We start from the raw sequence: 16,552 nt of genomic DNA, 5'->3' as shown, positions 1-16,552 counted from the left end.
GCCTCTTTGCAGTGAGGACTTGAACTTTCCAGGTTCCTGAGTTCAATGGCGTAATTGGCGGGCTGAAGTATTGTCCACTGTACAGGTGAAACTGGGGACCACTTAAGCAATTTTGATGTATGAACATTTATGGGACTGAGTACAGTGCATCCCAGCATCCTGCAGAAGCTGGGTGCTATCTTTACAAGGCTATTTACTTGCCCATCTTTGAAAGGTCATTGCCTTCAGAGATTTCAAATGAAGCAGGTGGAAAAAAGCAGACATCAGCTTCATATTCAGGTAGTGTGAGGAGTATCGGGATCTATAGGCAGGTCAGCCTGGCTGTGGTGTCTGAGAAGATGTTCCTGAAACCCATGTTCAGGCACAGGAAGGCCAACAGCGTGACCAGAATTGATCAAGGGCAAGTTAATTGTCCTGTCTGATGAACCAAATGCCTCAGTAGATAGGGAGAGAATGGCGGATGTTGTTTACCTTGACTTTAGGAAGACATTGATGTGATCTCTTAGAGGCTGTTTGTACAAACTGGAGATAGGTGACTTGGATAGGTGGTCTGTAAGGTAGGCAGAAAATTAGCTGGGCTGCTCTGCTCAGATTGCTGAAGAAACATCCAGCTGGTGCTGAGTAGTCTTCAGGTGTACAGTTGGATATTTTGTAAATGACCTGCAGAATTGGAGGGAGTGTGCCTTCTGCATGCTCATAGATGATACTGCCTTTGGGAGAGGTTAATGAATTGTGGCATAGGGCTTCTTGTCACAGATACTTTGACAGTCTGAATGAACAGGCTGGCAGAAAACTCATGAAGTCTTAGCAGCATGAAAGATGGTAGAGGAAAGTTCACACACTTTCCCATTGGCAGAAAGGAGGAATTTTTAATTTCCATTTCATTACGGGGCTGTAAAAGTAGCCTAAAGAATGTTCTGGTGACTGAAAGAAAGAGGTGATACTGTGTCATCCACCTTGAAGTCAGGAAGGGATCCTGCATTTCTCAGTAGTGGCCAGTACTGTTGTTTTTATATCCTGAAACAGAAGGACGATCCCCAAAATTGATTTCTGCCTACAATCTCAATTTTGGAATATTTTTTGTTCTCGTTCTTTAAGTCAAATTGTGCTTTTCTAATGTGGTCAACTTAGACCACATTAGGGTAGGTAATATTCTTGAGTTTTATCTGAAACAAGGTAAGACTAACTTGAGAAATAGAATTATGTTATTTGATAGCATCATAGCTCTTATCCTGGACGATAATGGGCTGGTGGGATCAAATACTGATTGAGAAATTAAGGGGAGCTAGAAGCCAACAGAGCTCTGTTTTACCTCTCTCCCGTTCCTCTTCATGTAATTGTTTCATTGCAGTATATACTGGGGTGGTGGGAGAATTTAGGAAATAGTAGATACAAGTTTATTCTTCAGAAGCAACTGCAATAAGATAATCCTTTTTGTTGGGAGAATCACATTCAAATACTTGATTTCACAGTACCAGATTAGACACAATATAAAGCTAATTTAAAAAAAAGCAACAAATAAATAGGTATATACTCAATAGCTCAGTACTATATTATATCCTGAGGAGCTGGGTTAATCTGTGCAACTAAAGGATTATATAAAAACTGCATTTTTGTGATGTAGTGCAGTAACTAGCAATTAAGATAATTTATGATAGTTTCATTCTTTCCATGCTCCCTAAAATAAGCCTGTATTTTTAGGTGTTATCTTCATTAATTTAGGCTGGGGAAGAACACCTCTTTAATTTGGACCATAATGTCCATGTAGCTAGTTGTGTGAGGAAAATGGATTTCAAGTGTTCACTAGGAGCCCACTTGAAGTAATATACAGAATGCTATAAAACAAGTGAAAGTGAATTTATTCTGGAGATTTTTCTTCAGCTGAAAAGATACAGGTTTTGCTTATAGTTATTTCTTACATAAACACATGTAAGCAAAAAAATAAATTACTCTGGTAATGCTCAAAATCAAATATAGTGTAAGTAATTTGTATTTAGGATACCATTATTAGAAAAATGAGAATTATTGCTTTTCTTCTTGAAGCTCTTTATTTTCTCATTTCACAGTTTTAATGTCAGTAGTTCAATCTTTATAAAAACGAAAAATGTCAACCTTAATTTTTAAAAAGTTAAGATAATTAAAAAGCGGAATAAAATGTCTGTGTTACATATAAACTTGCAGGTTGCCAGTAATTTGATTGACAAGCGCTTTGTGGAGTTACTGGCAACTGTTGCTTCAGCATACTTTGGTATTTTTAGAGTTGCCATCTAACTGGCAGGCGCAGATGGCCATAGGTTATGATTTTTATGTGTTTCTGAATTAAATAAAACATTTATATGATATTTTAAATTTCATTGTCTCAATCTCTTGTGTTAATTACTCTATATGGGTTTTGATGTTAATTGGGAAGCTAGAGTGTGGGATTTTTAGAACTAGTAAGAGGAACATTTGTTCTCATTAAGCAGTCAATATTATTTTGTGGTAGTAGAAGTTAGTTTAGAGTTTTCTTGAAAAAAATTATTCAGATTTGACACCTTTATCTTGCTGATAATAAAGAATGCTCTACCACAAAGTCAGAGTAAGTTGTTTCAGTGGTATTAAAGTCAAAAGGTCATAAAGTATTAGGACTGCTCTTACCTAGAGTTTAAAATGCTTTTAGAGAAACCCTTTGAACTTCTGTTTGAAATACTAGGCTTGTTCTACCCATCTGTGAAGTTCAGTGTGGTATATTACTTTTTTCCTCTCTCAGATTCCTGTTAAAAAGGAGGGCTGAAGTCTGTATTCTAGGATGTGATAAATTGCAGTTATGTGTTTAATACAAAGAAAATAATAATTGAGGAGAAAAGTTATCCACATAGGAGACATGAAAATAATTTCTCTTTTACCAGAACCAGACTTTCCTCTTTCTATCTATTATTAGCAAAATTTAGATTGAAATTTAGCCTTGCTTTAGGCTCATCAGGAACATTTTCCTAGGGTTATTTCTTGGGGAAGAAGGGCAGCATGTGAAGAAAATTACAGAACAAGGCAGAAATTTGCTAACCACCTGACTGCTTCTTGTATGTAATGACATAGTTTAATTGATTTTTAGGCTGCACGTATTCTGGAAGACATTTCTTTTTTAAAAAAAATATAAACCTAAACATAGTGGAATTAACATGCTTACTGCTTAAACATGTTACTGTATTGCAGTTGTTTTCTTAAAATAGTTATCCTGTAAGAACTCCAAGGGATTAATTAAAGGCGTCTCCAGCTGTTGATTTAACTATACTTAGTCAAACAGCTCATACAACTATATACTTGTTAAAGAACAGGTGTTAAACCAGTTGCTTTAAGAAGAAATAAATTGACGTTACTATGTAAGCAATGCTCAGATTGTTAGTAAATTTATTTTGGTGATACAAATCAAGATTGATATATGATGACTCTGCTGCTTTACAGAAATTGAAATTGTGAATAGATTAATGTTTTAATGCTTGTATTTAGCCTCTAGGTTGCTACTATGCTGTAAAATAAATGTTTGGGATATTTTTTTATAAGTCTGGCCAAATCTCGCTATCTGTGAAAGTCCATTACTTCTTTTTGTATTTCTTGTGGACTGTGGCATATTCATCTTTATGGTGATGTGAGCAGTTCATGAAGTATGGTTCTGCAGTTAAGTATGAGAAAAATCAATCCTATTTGTAACTCATTGGACTTCACTGGGTCTGTGGGAAGCAACTGCAGTAAATGTAAAGCCTAACCATACAATTTTGTTGAATCAAACACAATATTGAAGGAAAAAGCAGATATAAAATTGCAACCTAGTACATAGTTTTAATGCTTAAATGCTTTTTGTCTTCTGTTTAGGAGGGCAGTATCTGCCTTTTACTTTCAGAAGATAACTTGTTTCACAAGGCTGAATTAATCAAGAATTGAGTGGGAGAAAAGTACTTAAAATCTTAAACATATTTGTAATTGTACAATCTTACAAAAAATGTCAGTGCAGAAATTTGCTAAGGAGTTCACCTTTATGAAATATTGTAGTAATTATGGCTTCTGTCTAATGATTTTTTTGTCAATTTTGTTTTGTAGGCAATTAGTTAATCTGTCCTAGAGGCTGTAAGGTGTGATACCATTTGCAAGTTTCAGGCATTTTTGATTGTTAGTTGTTTGCTTTTGTTTTACCTGTATCTTCATCTAATCAGATTTATTGAGCACAAGCTTTGTCTTGATTGCTGTGTATGCCTTAGGCCAGTAGAAATACACAGCAATCTACCTTCCATTTGGTTGTGTCATGTATCATGTGTACCCTACCTAATTTAGTCTACTACATGCCACCAGTGGCTTAGTTTTATTAGTTATTCATAAGTTTTAACACGATAACAGACAACTTTGAATTTTGACAACTTTTCATTAAGATGAAGAGGTATCATGTTGTTATACATCAAGACCGTGATAGGTAAGGTTGTGTCTCTTTTTAGAGGTCAGAAATTGTATTTATCATTCTGTCTGTTATAGCCTCTACCACTTACTGTTTAGCTGTTAAGTTTTACTAAGCTATGATGATTTGATAGCTTGACTTAAAACACCAGAGATCAAATTGTCTATGCACTTCCTAAAGCCTGTCTTTTGTTTGTGTCAGCAAAACATATCACATCCTGTGCTTTCATTCATAGGAAACTGATACTAAAATCATAGTGTAGATTACATACACCTTTAAGACAGCAGCTGTTTCAATTAATAGAATCTCATCTACATTTACATCTTGTTTAGGGTCCTGCACCATGAGCTTACTGTTCTTAAATGGATGCCACAGCTGAAGTTCCCCATAGCCTTATGTGGGTACCAAAATACCCCAGGAAAGTGCCTGAAGATAAATATTGACACTTTTGTTTCTAAGGGATGGTGGGATAACATGTTCATACAGTCCAATGAACAGTACTGTAGCTGTATGGAAAACAACTAATGCTTTCAGGGTATCTAAATCTAATATTAGGATAAGGTTTTAAGAATGAGTTAATATACAAACTCATTTTCTGGGTGCAGATATTCAAAAGACTTTTGTGAGATGTGAAGGATGACATGGCAAAGCAGCGAAGTTTTGTAGTTCAGGAGTCAGTAGAAAACATCATAACTTACTAAAAACTCTCAGTTTAGCAAAGTAGTAAAACCTTTTTTCACTCGTTCTTTTATGAAAGTTAAAATTAATTGTAAAATTTGTATCACCATTATTAAAATTTATTTGTCAAGATCTGTGGTTTTTTTTAGAAAGCAGCATGAAACAAGCTTCTGTTGCCCTCTCATTTTTGTCACTAACAGCTTGTCCCAATCCATTTATTTCCTCTTTGCTTTGGGGGCATTTGGTACCAATGTGGATCAGATGATTTTTTCACCCTTAATATCAGCACAGAGGCAGCATTCAATATGAGAAGAGTAAAATTAAAAAGTAGGTAGGATCAGTATATAAATAATTTAGGTAGAAGCAGTTCAGTTAAAGACTGCTTGAGCAATTTTTTTAGAAGTTTGAGGCATTGCTTTTCATGAGACAGTCCATCATGAAATGTGCTTGGTGTACTTGTGTCAGTCATTGTAACCTGACCGAGAGTGAATTTTCCTATACTTAACTTCCATTCTGTGTCCAGAAAATAACCCAGCTGTAATGAACTTATCTGGTCCTAGATCTGTTCCTATTTAAACTCTTGGGACAGGGAAGAGCAGACCAGATCAGAACCACACTAATTCTGAGGCTTTCCAGCTCACAGTGCCATCTGGCGGGGTTCATTCCAGTTCAGCGCCCTTGGTAATTAGCACTGCCAACAGTACTCTTAACTTGATAAAGACTGGCTAAAAAGAATTGCCTGAGGTGCTGTTCCTCTCATGATACTGTGTTGTCCTTCAAGATACCATAGCTGTAATTGTAAATTCTGGTGATCCCATTGGTTTTCTTCAGAGGACTTCAAAGGAATGGCTGTCTCTGAAGCTGAAAGACTCTCAGGTTTTAATTTAGGAAGAGACTATAGGATTTCTTCTTTGGAAATTTTTATATTCTTATTATCACCAATAATACTCATGAGCAAGTTTCCGTAAGGGGAGACATTCTAAGGTCTTGTTCAAGTGATTTCTGAAAATCTGGCTATGAGTGCAACATAAAAATCAGTAGATTGGAAATACTTCATTCCTGGGTGGTTATTTCTTGTTCATTCAGCCTAATGTTTCCTATTTAGTAAATTCTGCATCTGTTGAATGGAACAAATAACCTAAAGCTCTGTTTGGCTCAACAGATAAGCAGATTGAAACTTACAAAGAACATTAATTCTTTACTTACAGTTTGGATTTTCAGCTATGTGACATAATATGTTTAAAGTATTTGCAGGTTGCTTGCTCATTTATCTTCCTTTTGTGGGTTTTTATCTCAGGATTTGAAAAGAATTGTGATACTCTCTAATTTGTTGATTAGCAGAATAGAATCAGTAGATTTCACTGGGAAGATACCTGTTTATTCTCTGTGTTGGCAATTTTTCATTCATCTTACTTTGTTATCCTTTGCTTAGTACAGACATCAGGAACCCAGAAGAAGCAGGCACTATAAACTTAACTGCACTTCAGGAGTTAGTGCTTTGCCAAGACAACCCTCCAGTGCTTAGACCTGAGAATATGACAAAAATGACAAGGTGCCACTTTCTTCTCTAATACCAGTTAACTGTTCAGCATCTCTTTAGGGGACAAACTAGCTTTAACAACACTTGATAGCCTAACAGCAGATGAGTTTTAAATAGCTCAGGTGAGATTTACTGCCTAAATCTCAGTGTTGCTGTCTCCTAGACTCTCTTCCTTATCCCCTTTGAGGGCCTCTTATCTGCTGCTATGAAACATAAAAATATTACTGCGTATTGGAACCACAGAACCAGGTAGTGGGTGAGAGAGAGATTATGGCGGGTGTTTTTTCAGTTATTCAGGGTAAGGTAAGATGGGTAACTATGAATCACAGCAAATACCCAACTCTAAACCATGTCAAAATTTTGAATTCAGGTTGACCTTTTTAGTTTGTCACTATTGGTTTTCAGGACACCCCAGTCAGGAATTCTTGGGACATATATGTTCTTAATAAATGATCAAAACAAATCCCACTCCAAGGCTCTGCTTTTTGTTCTTTTTGTGTTAATGAAAGCTTCTGTAGGAATAATTTCTCACCTCTGGTCACTGACCTATTGTTACTAGGGCAGGTGATTCTTAAATTAGTCCTTTACCTTTTAAGATAAGGTGGAAGTCTGTCTCAGTCTACATATTTTGGTTTCACTTTTATTCTCAGTAATCTTTCAGAATTCATAATTTACTATCATTCAGAGATGAGGGATTAGGAGCAATTTAGTTAGAAAAGCCTGAGCCTTTCTATCACTGGACTGGTTATGATCTATGATGAGTTTCATGATACATCCAAGTGTTATTATATACTTGCAGACAGAGTCTGTCTGAGCCTGGGATATATCGTAGTTACCACTTACACAATACAGTTTGCCACAATGCATGTTATACATTCAAGTGCAGCTTAAAGTGGATTTTGTAGCATTTGTTGTATATGCAGAATAAATACAACTTTTTGAGGCAAATCTGTGCCTATTATGTTGGTAGAAAGTTTCAAGCGACACCTAACAAAAAATTCTATTTCACTTTTTCGTACCCTCATTATGCTCAGTTGCAGCAACTGCTCCTGTGGAGATTTTCAGTCTGCTAAATCAAAAGTTTAAAATATGCTTTCTACGCTTAAATAAAACATTTGCATTGAAGCACTGGAGCCAGGATTTGTTTGTTGGGCTTATTGGGCTTTTTCTCTATTGTGAAGCAGTCTCAAATAACAAATGGTATTATTGTTATCAAATTCTGTTCTACAGAACAGGATTGCATGGGGTCTTTTCAGTCATACCGTAAGTATTTAACCACCAAACTGATGTTTTAGTCATTTACTGTGGTAGGCATTGAGAGTAATTTCAAAGTTTATTGGTTTCTCTTCATTGCTGCCAGGGCCTGCTGCTCACTGGTGTAGCTTGCCAGGTTAACTCTGGTCCTCTTCAGCAGAGCTACACACCACCCCCATCAATCCCCAGCTGTTACTGCAATGTAAATGGGATAATTCCATCCCGGGTACAGGACACGATGTTTATTTTTATTTACTTACATGCAGTTCTTGTTGGCTTAGGCTTCCAACACGTTGAGGTCTCACTATATGGTCATTCTTCCTTCTGCTGTATTTGGCTTTCCACCAGTTTGTTGTGAACTTGCTTAAGATGTATTAAATTTTATTATCCAAATTATTTATAAAGAATATTACAGGGCTGTCAATTTGTCTTTCAGCCACTAACTCCTGTTTTTAGCTAGACACCCAAAGATTCAGAAGTCCTTGTCTTTGTACATTGGATGAGTGATATGTGTGACCAGTTCCGCCACAGAACATTTCTCACCGGACACCACACTGTTTGAGAACTTCTGACAAAGAATAAGTCTTTGCATGTGAGGACATGTTAATCTGAAGCTTAAGCAGTGTCTGGAACATCTTTTGAAGTTATAGTAGTTGAGAAATGCAAAATAATGATGTAGATTTCCATTCATGCTCTTTTTGTACTGTGTAAAAACAAAAAAGTGAAATTACTTGCTTGTAGCAGCTTGTCTGAGGTTCCTTTTTGTTGACAGTCTGTAATTTTCTGACTCATCCTTTTATACTTCTTCCTTAAGTGAATATAGGAAAATAAATAGGGGTTTTATACTCGAGAAGCTATGAGAGATGAGCAAACCCTGCTCTTTCTGTAAGAAGTGCCTGCATAGCACTGAACTGGAGATGAGTTTGGCTTTAGAAAGTTGAAGCTTGACTCTAATAATTTTTGTGTGTAGGTACATGAAGTGTGACTGTACGACTGTACTTACACAGGATGTGCTATACCTATTAATTTCTTCACAATTAAAAGGGTTTTTTTTAAACCATAACTACAGCAAATATGTTTTATAGTATTTCCTGACATCCTTCTTTGGAAGCACTGAACACTTCCCGTTTCTGTTAATTGTAATACCTCTGAAAATGAGGGTATCCAGATCTGCTACATTATCTGAGAATGTTAAGGAGGAATAACAAGCATTTGTAAAGCAGCATCCAGTTTTCAGTAGTGCTTAATGTGTTTCTGTTCTAAAAAGTCTTTTAAGCATGTGAACTAAAAATACAGCTATTGATGCTTTACAAATGTAGCTTCATTGATTTTCAGGGATTTTTTTCAGTATTGTCTTCTACTGGTATATAGGCGGTGATTAAATGTTGCAGCTTTTGTTCAGACTTCTTTTGAAGTGTTTAAGAGATTAAGTTTTGCATTCTGTTGGAGCCAAATTTTATTTTACTTTAGACTTTTACTCTAGAAATAGTTCAGTCAGACCATATTTGAAACTAATCAATGGACAGTGTAACCCAACAGTCCAGATTGCTGGCGCAAGTGCCAAAGGTCAGAATCTGCTGAAGGCAGCTGAATAAGTAAATAATGCAGCTGACATGATTTACACAAGTAATCCCCTCCACTCTGCAAGTTAGTTGCCTTCTGTCTCAAGAGTATTTAGTTCCTAATAGCGATTGATTCTCCTCCACATTTCTGACTTTCTGCCAGTTGGAGGATACTGGCATTTAAAAGTGAAAATAATGTTGTACCAGGGGATTGGTAATTTTGGTGCAGTCTGTGGTATGGGAATTGGTGCTAATATGTTGATTTGGGATTCATGGGTAGGAAGTTACCACTAGAGCTAGATAAATGCATATGTCATCTAAATACCTAAGTTCTTCTATTAAATTGTTCTTTTACTGTGGGAAATGATTTTGGAAAGCATACTCATTATCAGTTTGCATGCTGCTCTGTTGTAGTCTTGTGACTCTCATTGTATTTCCGTTCATAAGAGACAACATCTTGTGACAGAATTTAGTGCTAATATCCATTTCCCATTTTTCAAACTGATGTAAAGCTGAGTAGCTGTTGTAAATGGCACTTCTGAAAATCTGGAAATAAACAAGTAATTCTTCCTGCAAAATTTTATTGTCTCCTTTTATGTATTAAAAATAAATAAATGTATTTTCATTCTCAGTTCATTGCACACTGGATATTTGATAGAAATATTTCAGAGAACAATTTATTTTTTCTAAATGCTATGAAGTGAACATGCCTGTTTCCAAGAGTATTGTTATTTTGCCCAGAAGCAGGACTTGAAAAAACCTGTGAGCTGGGAATTTCAGGTTGTTAGTTTATTCAGTTGCAAATGCTGAGAGTCAAGGAGTGAAATCTATTGTTCTTCACTACTGAAAAATACAGTTGCAATTTTTAATGGGATTCAGTACTCCCTGAAGGATCCAAGCAAGGTCTCATCAGCTTGATGGCAGAAACTGGAGGCAATGTCTTGACAGATAGATAAATAGTGATAAAAATGCTCTGGATTGGTTTTCATATGTGCCTAAAAGCGTTGATAAGTAGATTATGACTGACTGTGTTCCCAATGCTTACCCAGGGTAAGGTGCTCATTCTCTCTTGGTTCTCAGAGGTGTATCAGTGCAGAGAGCCTGTTGTGAGTGTCCTTCAGCTTCAGTTTCTTTGCATCCTTCCTCTTCCATGAGTACCTCCTATACTTACGTACTTGTCTCTTGCTTACAATGTTTGTAACTCAGCAGAGACTTGACACTGAATTACTTCAAAACTGCAGATTCAGAACTGATGGAAGCAGCATTGAGTTCTCCACAGGCTTAGTTGCAGCATAATTATGCTAGTGTGCCTGGAAGACAGGATAAGACATTGTATCAGTGTGTATTTGTTTCATGTTTTGTTCACACCAGAAAAATCTGTTTTCTAGAAATACAAAATCTGGAAGTATTTTTCTTTTTAACTGAAAATTTTAATTCTAAAGAATTTGTTTTCTTTGGCTCCCATGACTGCTGGCGGACTTTTCCCTGCTTGTCATTGGAACAACGATAGTTCCTCAACTGTAGTTTGAGGAAAAGAAAGAAAGAATTTGGTATCTGAGACTCCCCTGTTTTGATGTGAGCATCACAGAAAGTGTTTGGTCAGCAGTAGCTTTTTGCTGTGCCGCTTCTCTTATTCCTAGCTTTTAAAATTTTATTAAAAATATGAATTTAAAGTTAAGTTGCATTAGTAGCTGGACAGTTCTGTGTGTACCTGAATGTTTGGGGTTAAAAGTGCTATGATTTGTGCATGCATCCATCACTACTAGTGCAGTTATTTCCAAAGTTCTAGATCCTCATACGGAATTTGTCAGTTGAGAACTTGTAATACAAAAATGTAACATTTTCATTTTCACATGTGTTTAGCTTTCATATGTGCTCATCTTCATCAGTGTTTAGACAGAAAAAAAAATCGGATCTGCTTATAACTGCCATGGTTGATTTTAATCTGTTAATTCTAAAGAAGTGAAAGTCAACAACTTAATTTTGAAAGGAGGGAAATCTGGCATGCCCAGATGCTTCAGTTAAAATATGCAAAATACTTGAGGAGAGACAAGGAGTAATTAATTTGTCCTTGAGCTACATGTCTAATTTTGTAGACAAATAAAGACTGTAAAGCTGCTTTAAAAAAGCCAACTTAACTTTCCATTACCGAAGGTTTCAATCAAGTTGGGGAAGAGAGATCTTGACCAGTGGCACTACGTGTTGTTTATTACTTAGAAATAAAACATTAAAAAAATCCAGAATCTCTCAGTAGTTACACATGAAGTCAGGTTGTTTGCTTTCTGTCATTGGGACATTTGAACAAATTCTGCTTTTCTTTTGGATAAACTGAAAATATTTCATTGAGATAAACTTACAGTTTTAGAAAACTGTAGTAATATCCTAAGGGAACAACTGGAACCTTTACCCTTCCCATTTTTGAGAAACTAAGTCTCTCTTTAGTTTGGTTTAGGGGTGGTTGCTTGGCTCCTTTGGGGTTTTTTTCTCTTAAACTTTTAAGTAGAAGGAGACTGTTCTTTCTTTTCCTGTTTAGAATTTTTGAATTCAATGGATTTTTTGTGAAATAAGAGAAGTTACATGTTTTAAAAATAGAAAAAACCCACAAAGTTGCACTAATTAGAAAAGTAGTAGGGAGGAGGTACGTATTAAGTACTTAGGTGAGCATATTTGGCTCAGCAAATGTTCAGGTCCTCCTCCTGTAAACAGAGCAGGAGCCATATGCCAAGCATTCCATCGTCCTAAGAAAGGAGAGGAGGCTGAAGAAACCCACAAAGAAATACACATAAAGGGACAAAAGCATAAACCAGCCACAAGTCAGAGCTGATCTCTCAGTGATGCTTTTATTTAGACTGGGGCTTCTCAGCTCTCTTGGGGCCGGATGAGAACTAGAAAGCCCTTTGGGTGACATCTTGAACTGTAACCAAACAGTGACTGGGAAAGGGGATCCGTGTGTCCTGCTCAGTTTGGGTGTTCCTGAAGAAGTTGGATGGAAGCCTGGCTTTCCCGACTGGTGAATATCATGAGCAAATAAGCTATCTTTTCTATATTTGTTTTCTTACAATTGCAGCATATTTATTTTAAAAACCATGATATTTGAGTTGATGTTGAAATTTTAAAACTTTAGGGTCTTTATTTGTATGCTTTACCTTGGAGCTACATTTATGAAATGTATTGTAGCACTTATTGTTGGATGCTTCAATTGGAAAGTAATGATTCTTGTTTTCAGATTTTATTGATAAGATCTTTTTAGTTTTGAATTTTAATTGGTAAACCCCAATGTGCTTGTTGTTCATATTTGAACAAAAATTCTGTTCTTGTTAAGAAAAAAATTATTTAAATGGATTTTCTTGTGTAAACCACTGTAAAGTGATTAAAAGTGATAAGCTCCACAAAAGGCAGTGTCTTACCGTATTTGAATAGCTTACATTCTAATTGGTTTTTAAACTGCGTGCCTGGCTCACCTGTGACTTTTTATTCATCAGCATGTTTTGCTACAAGGTAGTGTGTCTTGTAATCTGCTCACTTTTTGGTTTTAGAGTATTCCCTTAAAACGTATTTTACTACTTTGCTATTTCTTTGTGTTTTCAATAACTTGATCAGTTTTTTGTGTTATAGCAAACTTTTTCAAAAGCTTCATATGATACTTGCTGGAAGAAAAAATGCTTTTTTCTGTCTCTGAAATAAAAATTAAGTGGAATTTCTGTAAATTATTTTAAGGTTTCTATGAAATTGAAAAATGACATCATGTTATTTTGTTGCATTTGTCTTTTATAATGACATTTGTACCTTTACTTTTGAATGTTTTGATTTTTAGATATCAGTCTGTGGAACAGTAACTTGCGAGTATGAAACTGAAAAGGAATTAATTAACTGAGAATTGGTTTACATTTAAGATTTTGTTATGGCAAAGTATGCAAATGGAAAAATAACCTGGGTTTGTCTCACATATGTAACATTAACTTTCAGCTTGTTTTCTGTAGTGATTGGTTTGAAGCTTTATGTAGAATAGTGGGTAAGCCTTTATAGAGGATGTCATTGGTAATAAAGAGAAAAACTTTCACCTTTAACAAGATTTTGTCTTCTGTACAGCTTGCCCAATTTAGGCAGCGGAAGGCGCAAACTGATGGTCAAAATGGATCAAAGAAGCAGAAAAAGAAGAAGAAAACAGCAAACATCAAAGATGAAGAATCAATGCAAGATGGGATTGAAACTGATCGATCTCGAAGTGATGAAATATCCACATGCAGCAGTCGAAGGGGAGCAGCTGCTACTGCTGACTTTGCTATTATCAGGACTTTGCATAGTGGAGAAATTATCAAACACACCCAGGCTTACACCATTGAGGTAAGTTTGTCTCAGGCTATAAATAGTCACTTTTGGGGGTGAGTGGGTATAAAATAATCCATTCATTTTGAGAGTGGGAATAAAGGATTTGGATGAGATTTTGCACGCTATTTCCTTTCTTCTGTCTTAGTATGTCCAGAGAAGACACTTTCTACCTGCCTGTTTGCATCATTTTTTTTTATTGTAGCCAGTTCCCTATAGAGTATGGAAAGGGTGTTTGTACTGCTATACTCCTTAAATGTGCATAAATTAATTTTGTTCTATTAGAAGTTGCAAACTGAAGTGGATTTTTGATCCCTGCACTTAATGGTTACACCAAAATACAAACCTAAACATCTTTCTTGTATTCATGATGTAATTTGAGTCACTCTGGTTAATGAGGACAAGGGATGAATTTAGAAATCACTACTGGTGATTTCTAGGACTGGGTGGCTTAAAAGATTGATGAACAGTTACTCTACTTTTACTGCTTAATGAAATATAATCCTAATTGCTCTGGGAAGTTTGGGAGATGCTGTGTAACATACACTGGCAGTCCAGTTTAGTTCTGAGTGGACATGAATTCATATAATGTCATTACAGATAGAAGGGACAAGAAAGGCTGATATTATTTACTGAATAACTTACTCCATTCATGAAACCAGTGCTCCTGAAATGACATGAGTGGCATTCTGAGGAAGCATCTCAATGCAGATTCCCACCTCTGTGAAGATGAATACAGTAATTTTTGAGAGATGTGGTACAGATGAATGCTCTGCATTTTGACTTGCCAGTACTGTGCTGGGATAGACCATTTGTAATTATTTTGCCTCCATTATTGAATTTCCAGCAAGTGCGGACTGAGAAATTGCATTTTTTGAAGTGTTTTTTGCATTTTTGTTGAAAAAAAACCCCAAACAACATGGTGGAGGGGCAGACAGACTAAATCATACATGCAAATGAAAACTTGTAAAGTAATTGATCCATTTATTTTACAGTTTTAAGCCTATAATACATACACTAGATTGCATATATTGATTATATATATATATAATATATATATATCAATATATCAATACACTAGATGTTTTGAATCTTGTAGGTATGTGCTTTTGATATGAATTCTTAGAAACCTCGTGTTAGGGCTTCAAAACTTTTTGGAGTAACTCAATAAAACTGTGCTCAACTCAGATTTTCCTGGAGGAGGTAAGAAATTTGATAACAATAACTATTTTCGTAGATGAAGATGTGACTTTTTTGCCTTCTAGGAAAAGAGAAAGATGTACTTTATTAAATTAATCAGGTTACCTACAGCTAATGAGAGAGGACTGCTTAGGGAAGAGAGGTGTTTAGAGAGAATTAACTGTTAATTAAACAACTTAACAACAACTTAAACTGTTAAACAACTTAAACTGTTGTTTTAGTAATTCAGTAGTCTACAAAAATATGACAACTGTCTACAAAAATATGACAACTGTATGAAGTAATTGCCTTGATCAAATATATTTTGAACTTGTGGATGGACTCTGCTAATGTATGTCCTTTGTTAGGATAAATCTACTACAGCTGGAGAAACAGGGTAAAGTACAGAGTCATGGAATAACTTTGGTTAAAAGGGACCTTTGAGGTCATCTAGTCCAATCCTGTGCTCAAAGCGGGTCTAATTAGATCAGGTTGGTCCTAGTGGCCTGTGTTGGCCTCTAAATGCATACAGTACAAGGCATAGATGATTTTAGAAATGGAAGAATTATCTGCACTGCAGTTGCTAAAGATTGTACCCATACATACATTATTAAGATGGTGTATGATTTTTCTGAGGTCTGTCTTACTCCCAAAGCAACTTACCTTTTGTTTAAATAAATAAATATGGAGATGCACTGGGGTTTCTGTTTTTTGAGGGGAAGGTGGTTTGTTTGTTTCTTTTTTAAAATGTAGTTTTAAAAGAATAAGCATGGGAATCATGTAGTTTTGTAATTTGACTCTGTTGAGTTACTTAGTGACTTTTGAACCAGTATTCACTTCCACAAAAAAAACCCACCCCACTCCCAATTGGGAGAGCATTTTTCTTTGTTAAATGTGGTCTATAGCCTCCTTGCTCACATTACTTAAATAAATGATCAGCAATTTGTAGTTGGAAGATGATTGCTACACCTTTTGCAGTATTAATTGCAGTATTAATAGAAGAGGAAAAACTCATGCAGTGAATCGCATAATTTACTGGTTTTAGTCTTAAAAGTGCAATGATTTGGACAGAGTCTGTATTACAGTAATTGGATTGGAGCTTGCTGAGTTGAAATGGCAGCCAATGTAATAGGCAGTTTCAGGCTAATCTCTGCAAGGGGAGAATTACAGCTTTGAGCTGTTTGCTTTTTCACCCAACATTAAGTCGTTGTAGGTTGCTGTGTCAGAAGAGTGAGACAGGATTACTGGAAGCATTATGCAGGATCATCTTCTAGCTAAACTTTGATTCTAGTTATTTATTTTACCTTTTACTGGAACTGATTTTTAGAATTGTTCTTTCTGTACCACAAAATACAGACTCAGAACCTCTGACTAGACTGCCTATTTATGTAAAAATCTCGTCTGGGCTCCTCTGTGGTAGTTTTGTGGGTAGAAGTTTATCTCCTTGCAGTTCTTCTGGTACGATTTTAAGTCCCCAGTGGAATTAGCATGTCCAAAAACAAGTAAAAAAGGGGTCTCTTACTCAATATGAATATCAGTGAAATAGAGATGCTCCTCTGGGAGCTTATTTCCGTTGCAAAAGCAGAATAG

General features: G+C 35.8%; 1 protein-coding gene across 6 annotated transcripts in view; it reads left to right on the top strand.

Annotated features, from left to right (window-relative positions):
- Positions 1 to 16,552, top strand: part of AKAP9 (A-kinase anchoring protein 9) — a 105,738-nt gene that overhangs the window by 10,689 nt on the left and 78,497 nt on the right. For all 6 annotated transcript variants that reach the window (XM_014248498.2, XM_014248497.2, XM_014248496.2 and 3 more), the window contains exon 2: positions 13,547 to 13,801. In XM_014248498.2, coding sequence (XP_014103973.2) covers positions 13,547 to 13,801 — 255 coding nt within the window. The remainder of the gene's footprint in view (positions 1 to 13,546; positions 13,802 to 16,552) is intronic.

The sequence above is a fragment of the Pseudopodoces humilis genome, chromosome 1, assembly GCF_049639895.1.
Source record: "Pseudopodoces humilis isolate 2021_Gansu_Grassland_sample_001 chromosome 1, ASM4963989v1, whole genome shotgun sequence".
Taxonomy (NCBI): domain Eukaryota; kingdom Metazoa; phylum Chordata; class Aves; order Passeriformes; family Paridae; genus Pseudopodoces; species Pseudopodoces humilis.
This window is presented reverse-complemented; position numbering and strand designations above follow the sequence as displayed.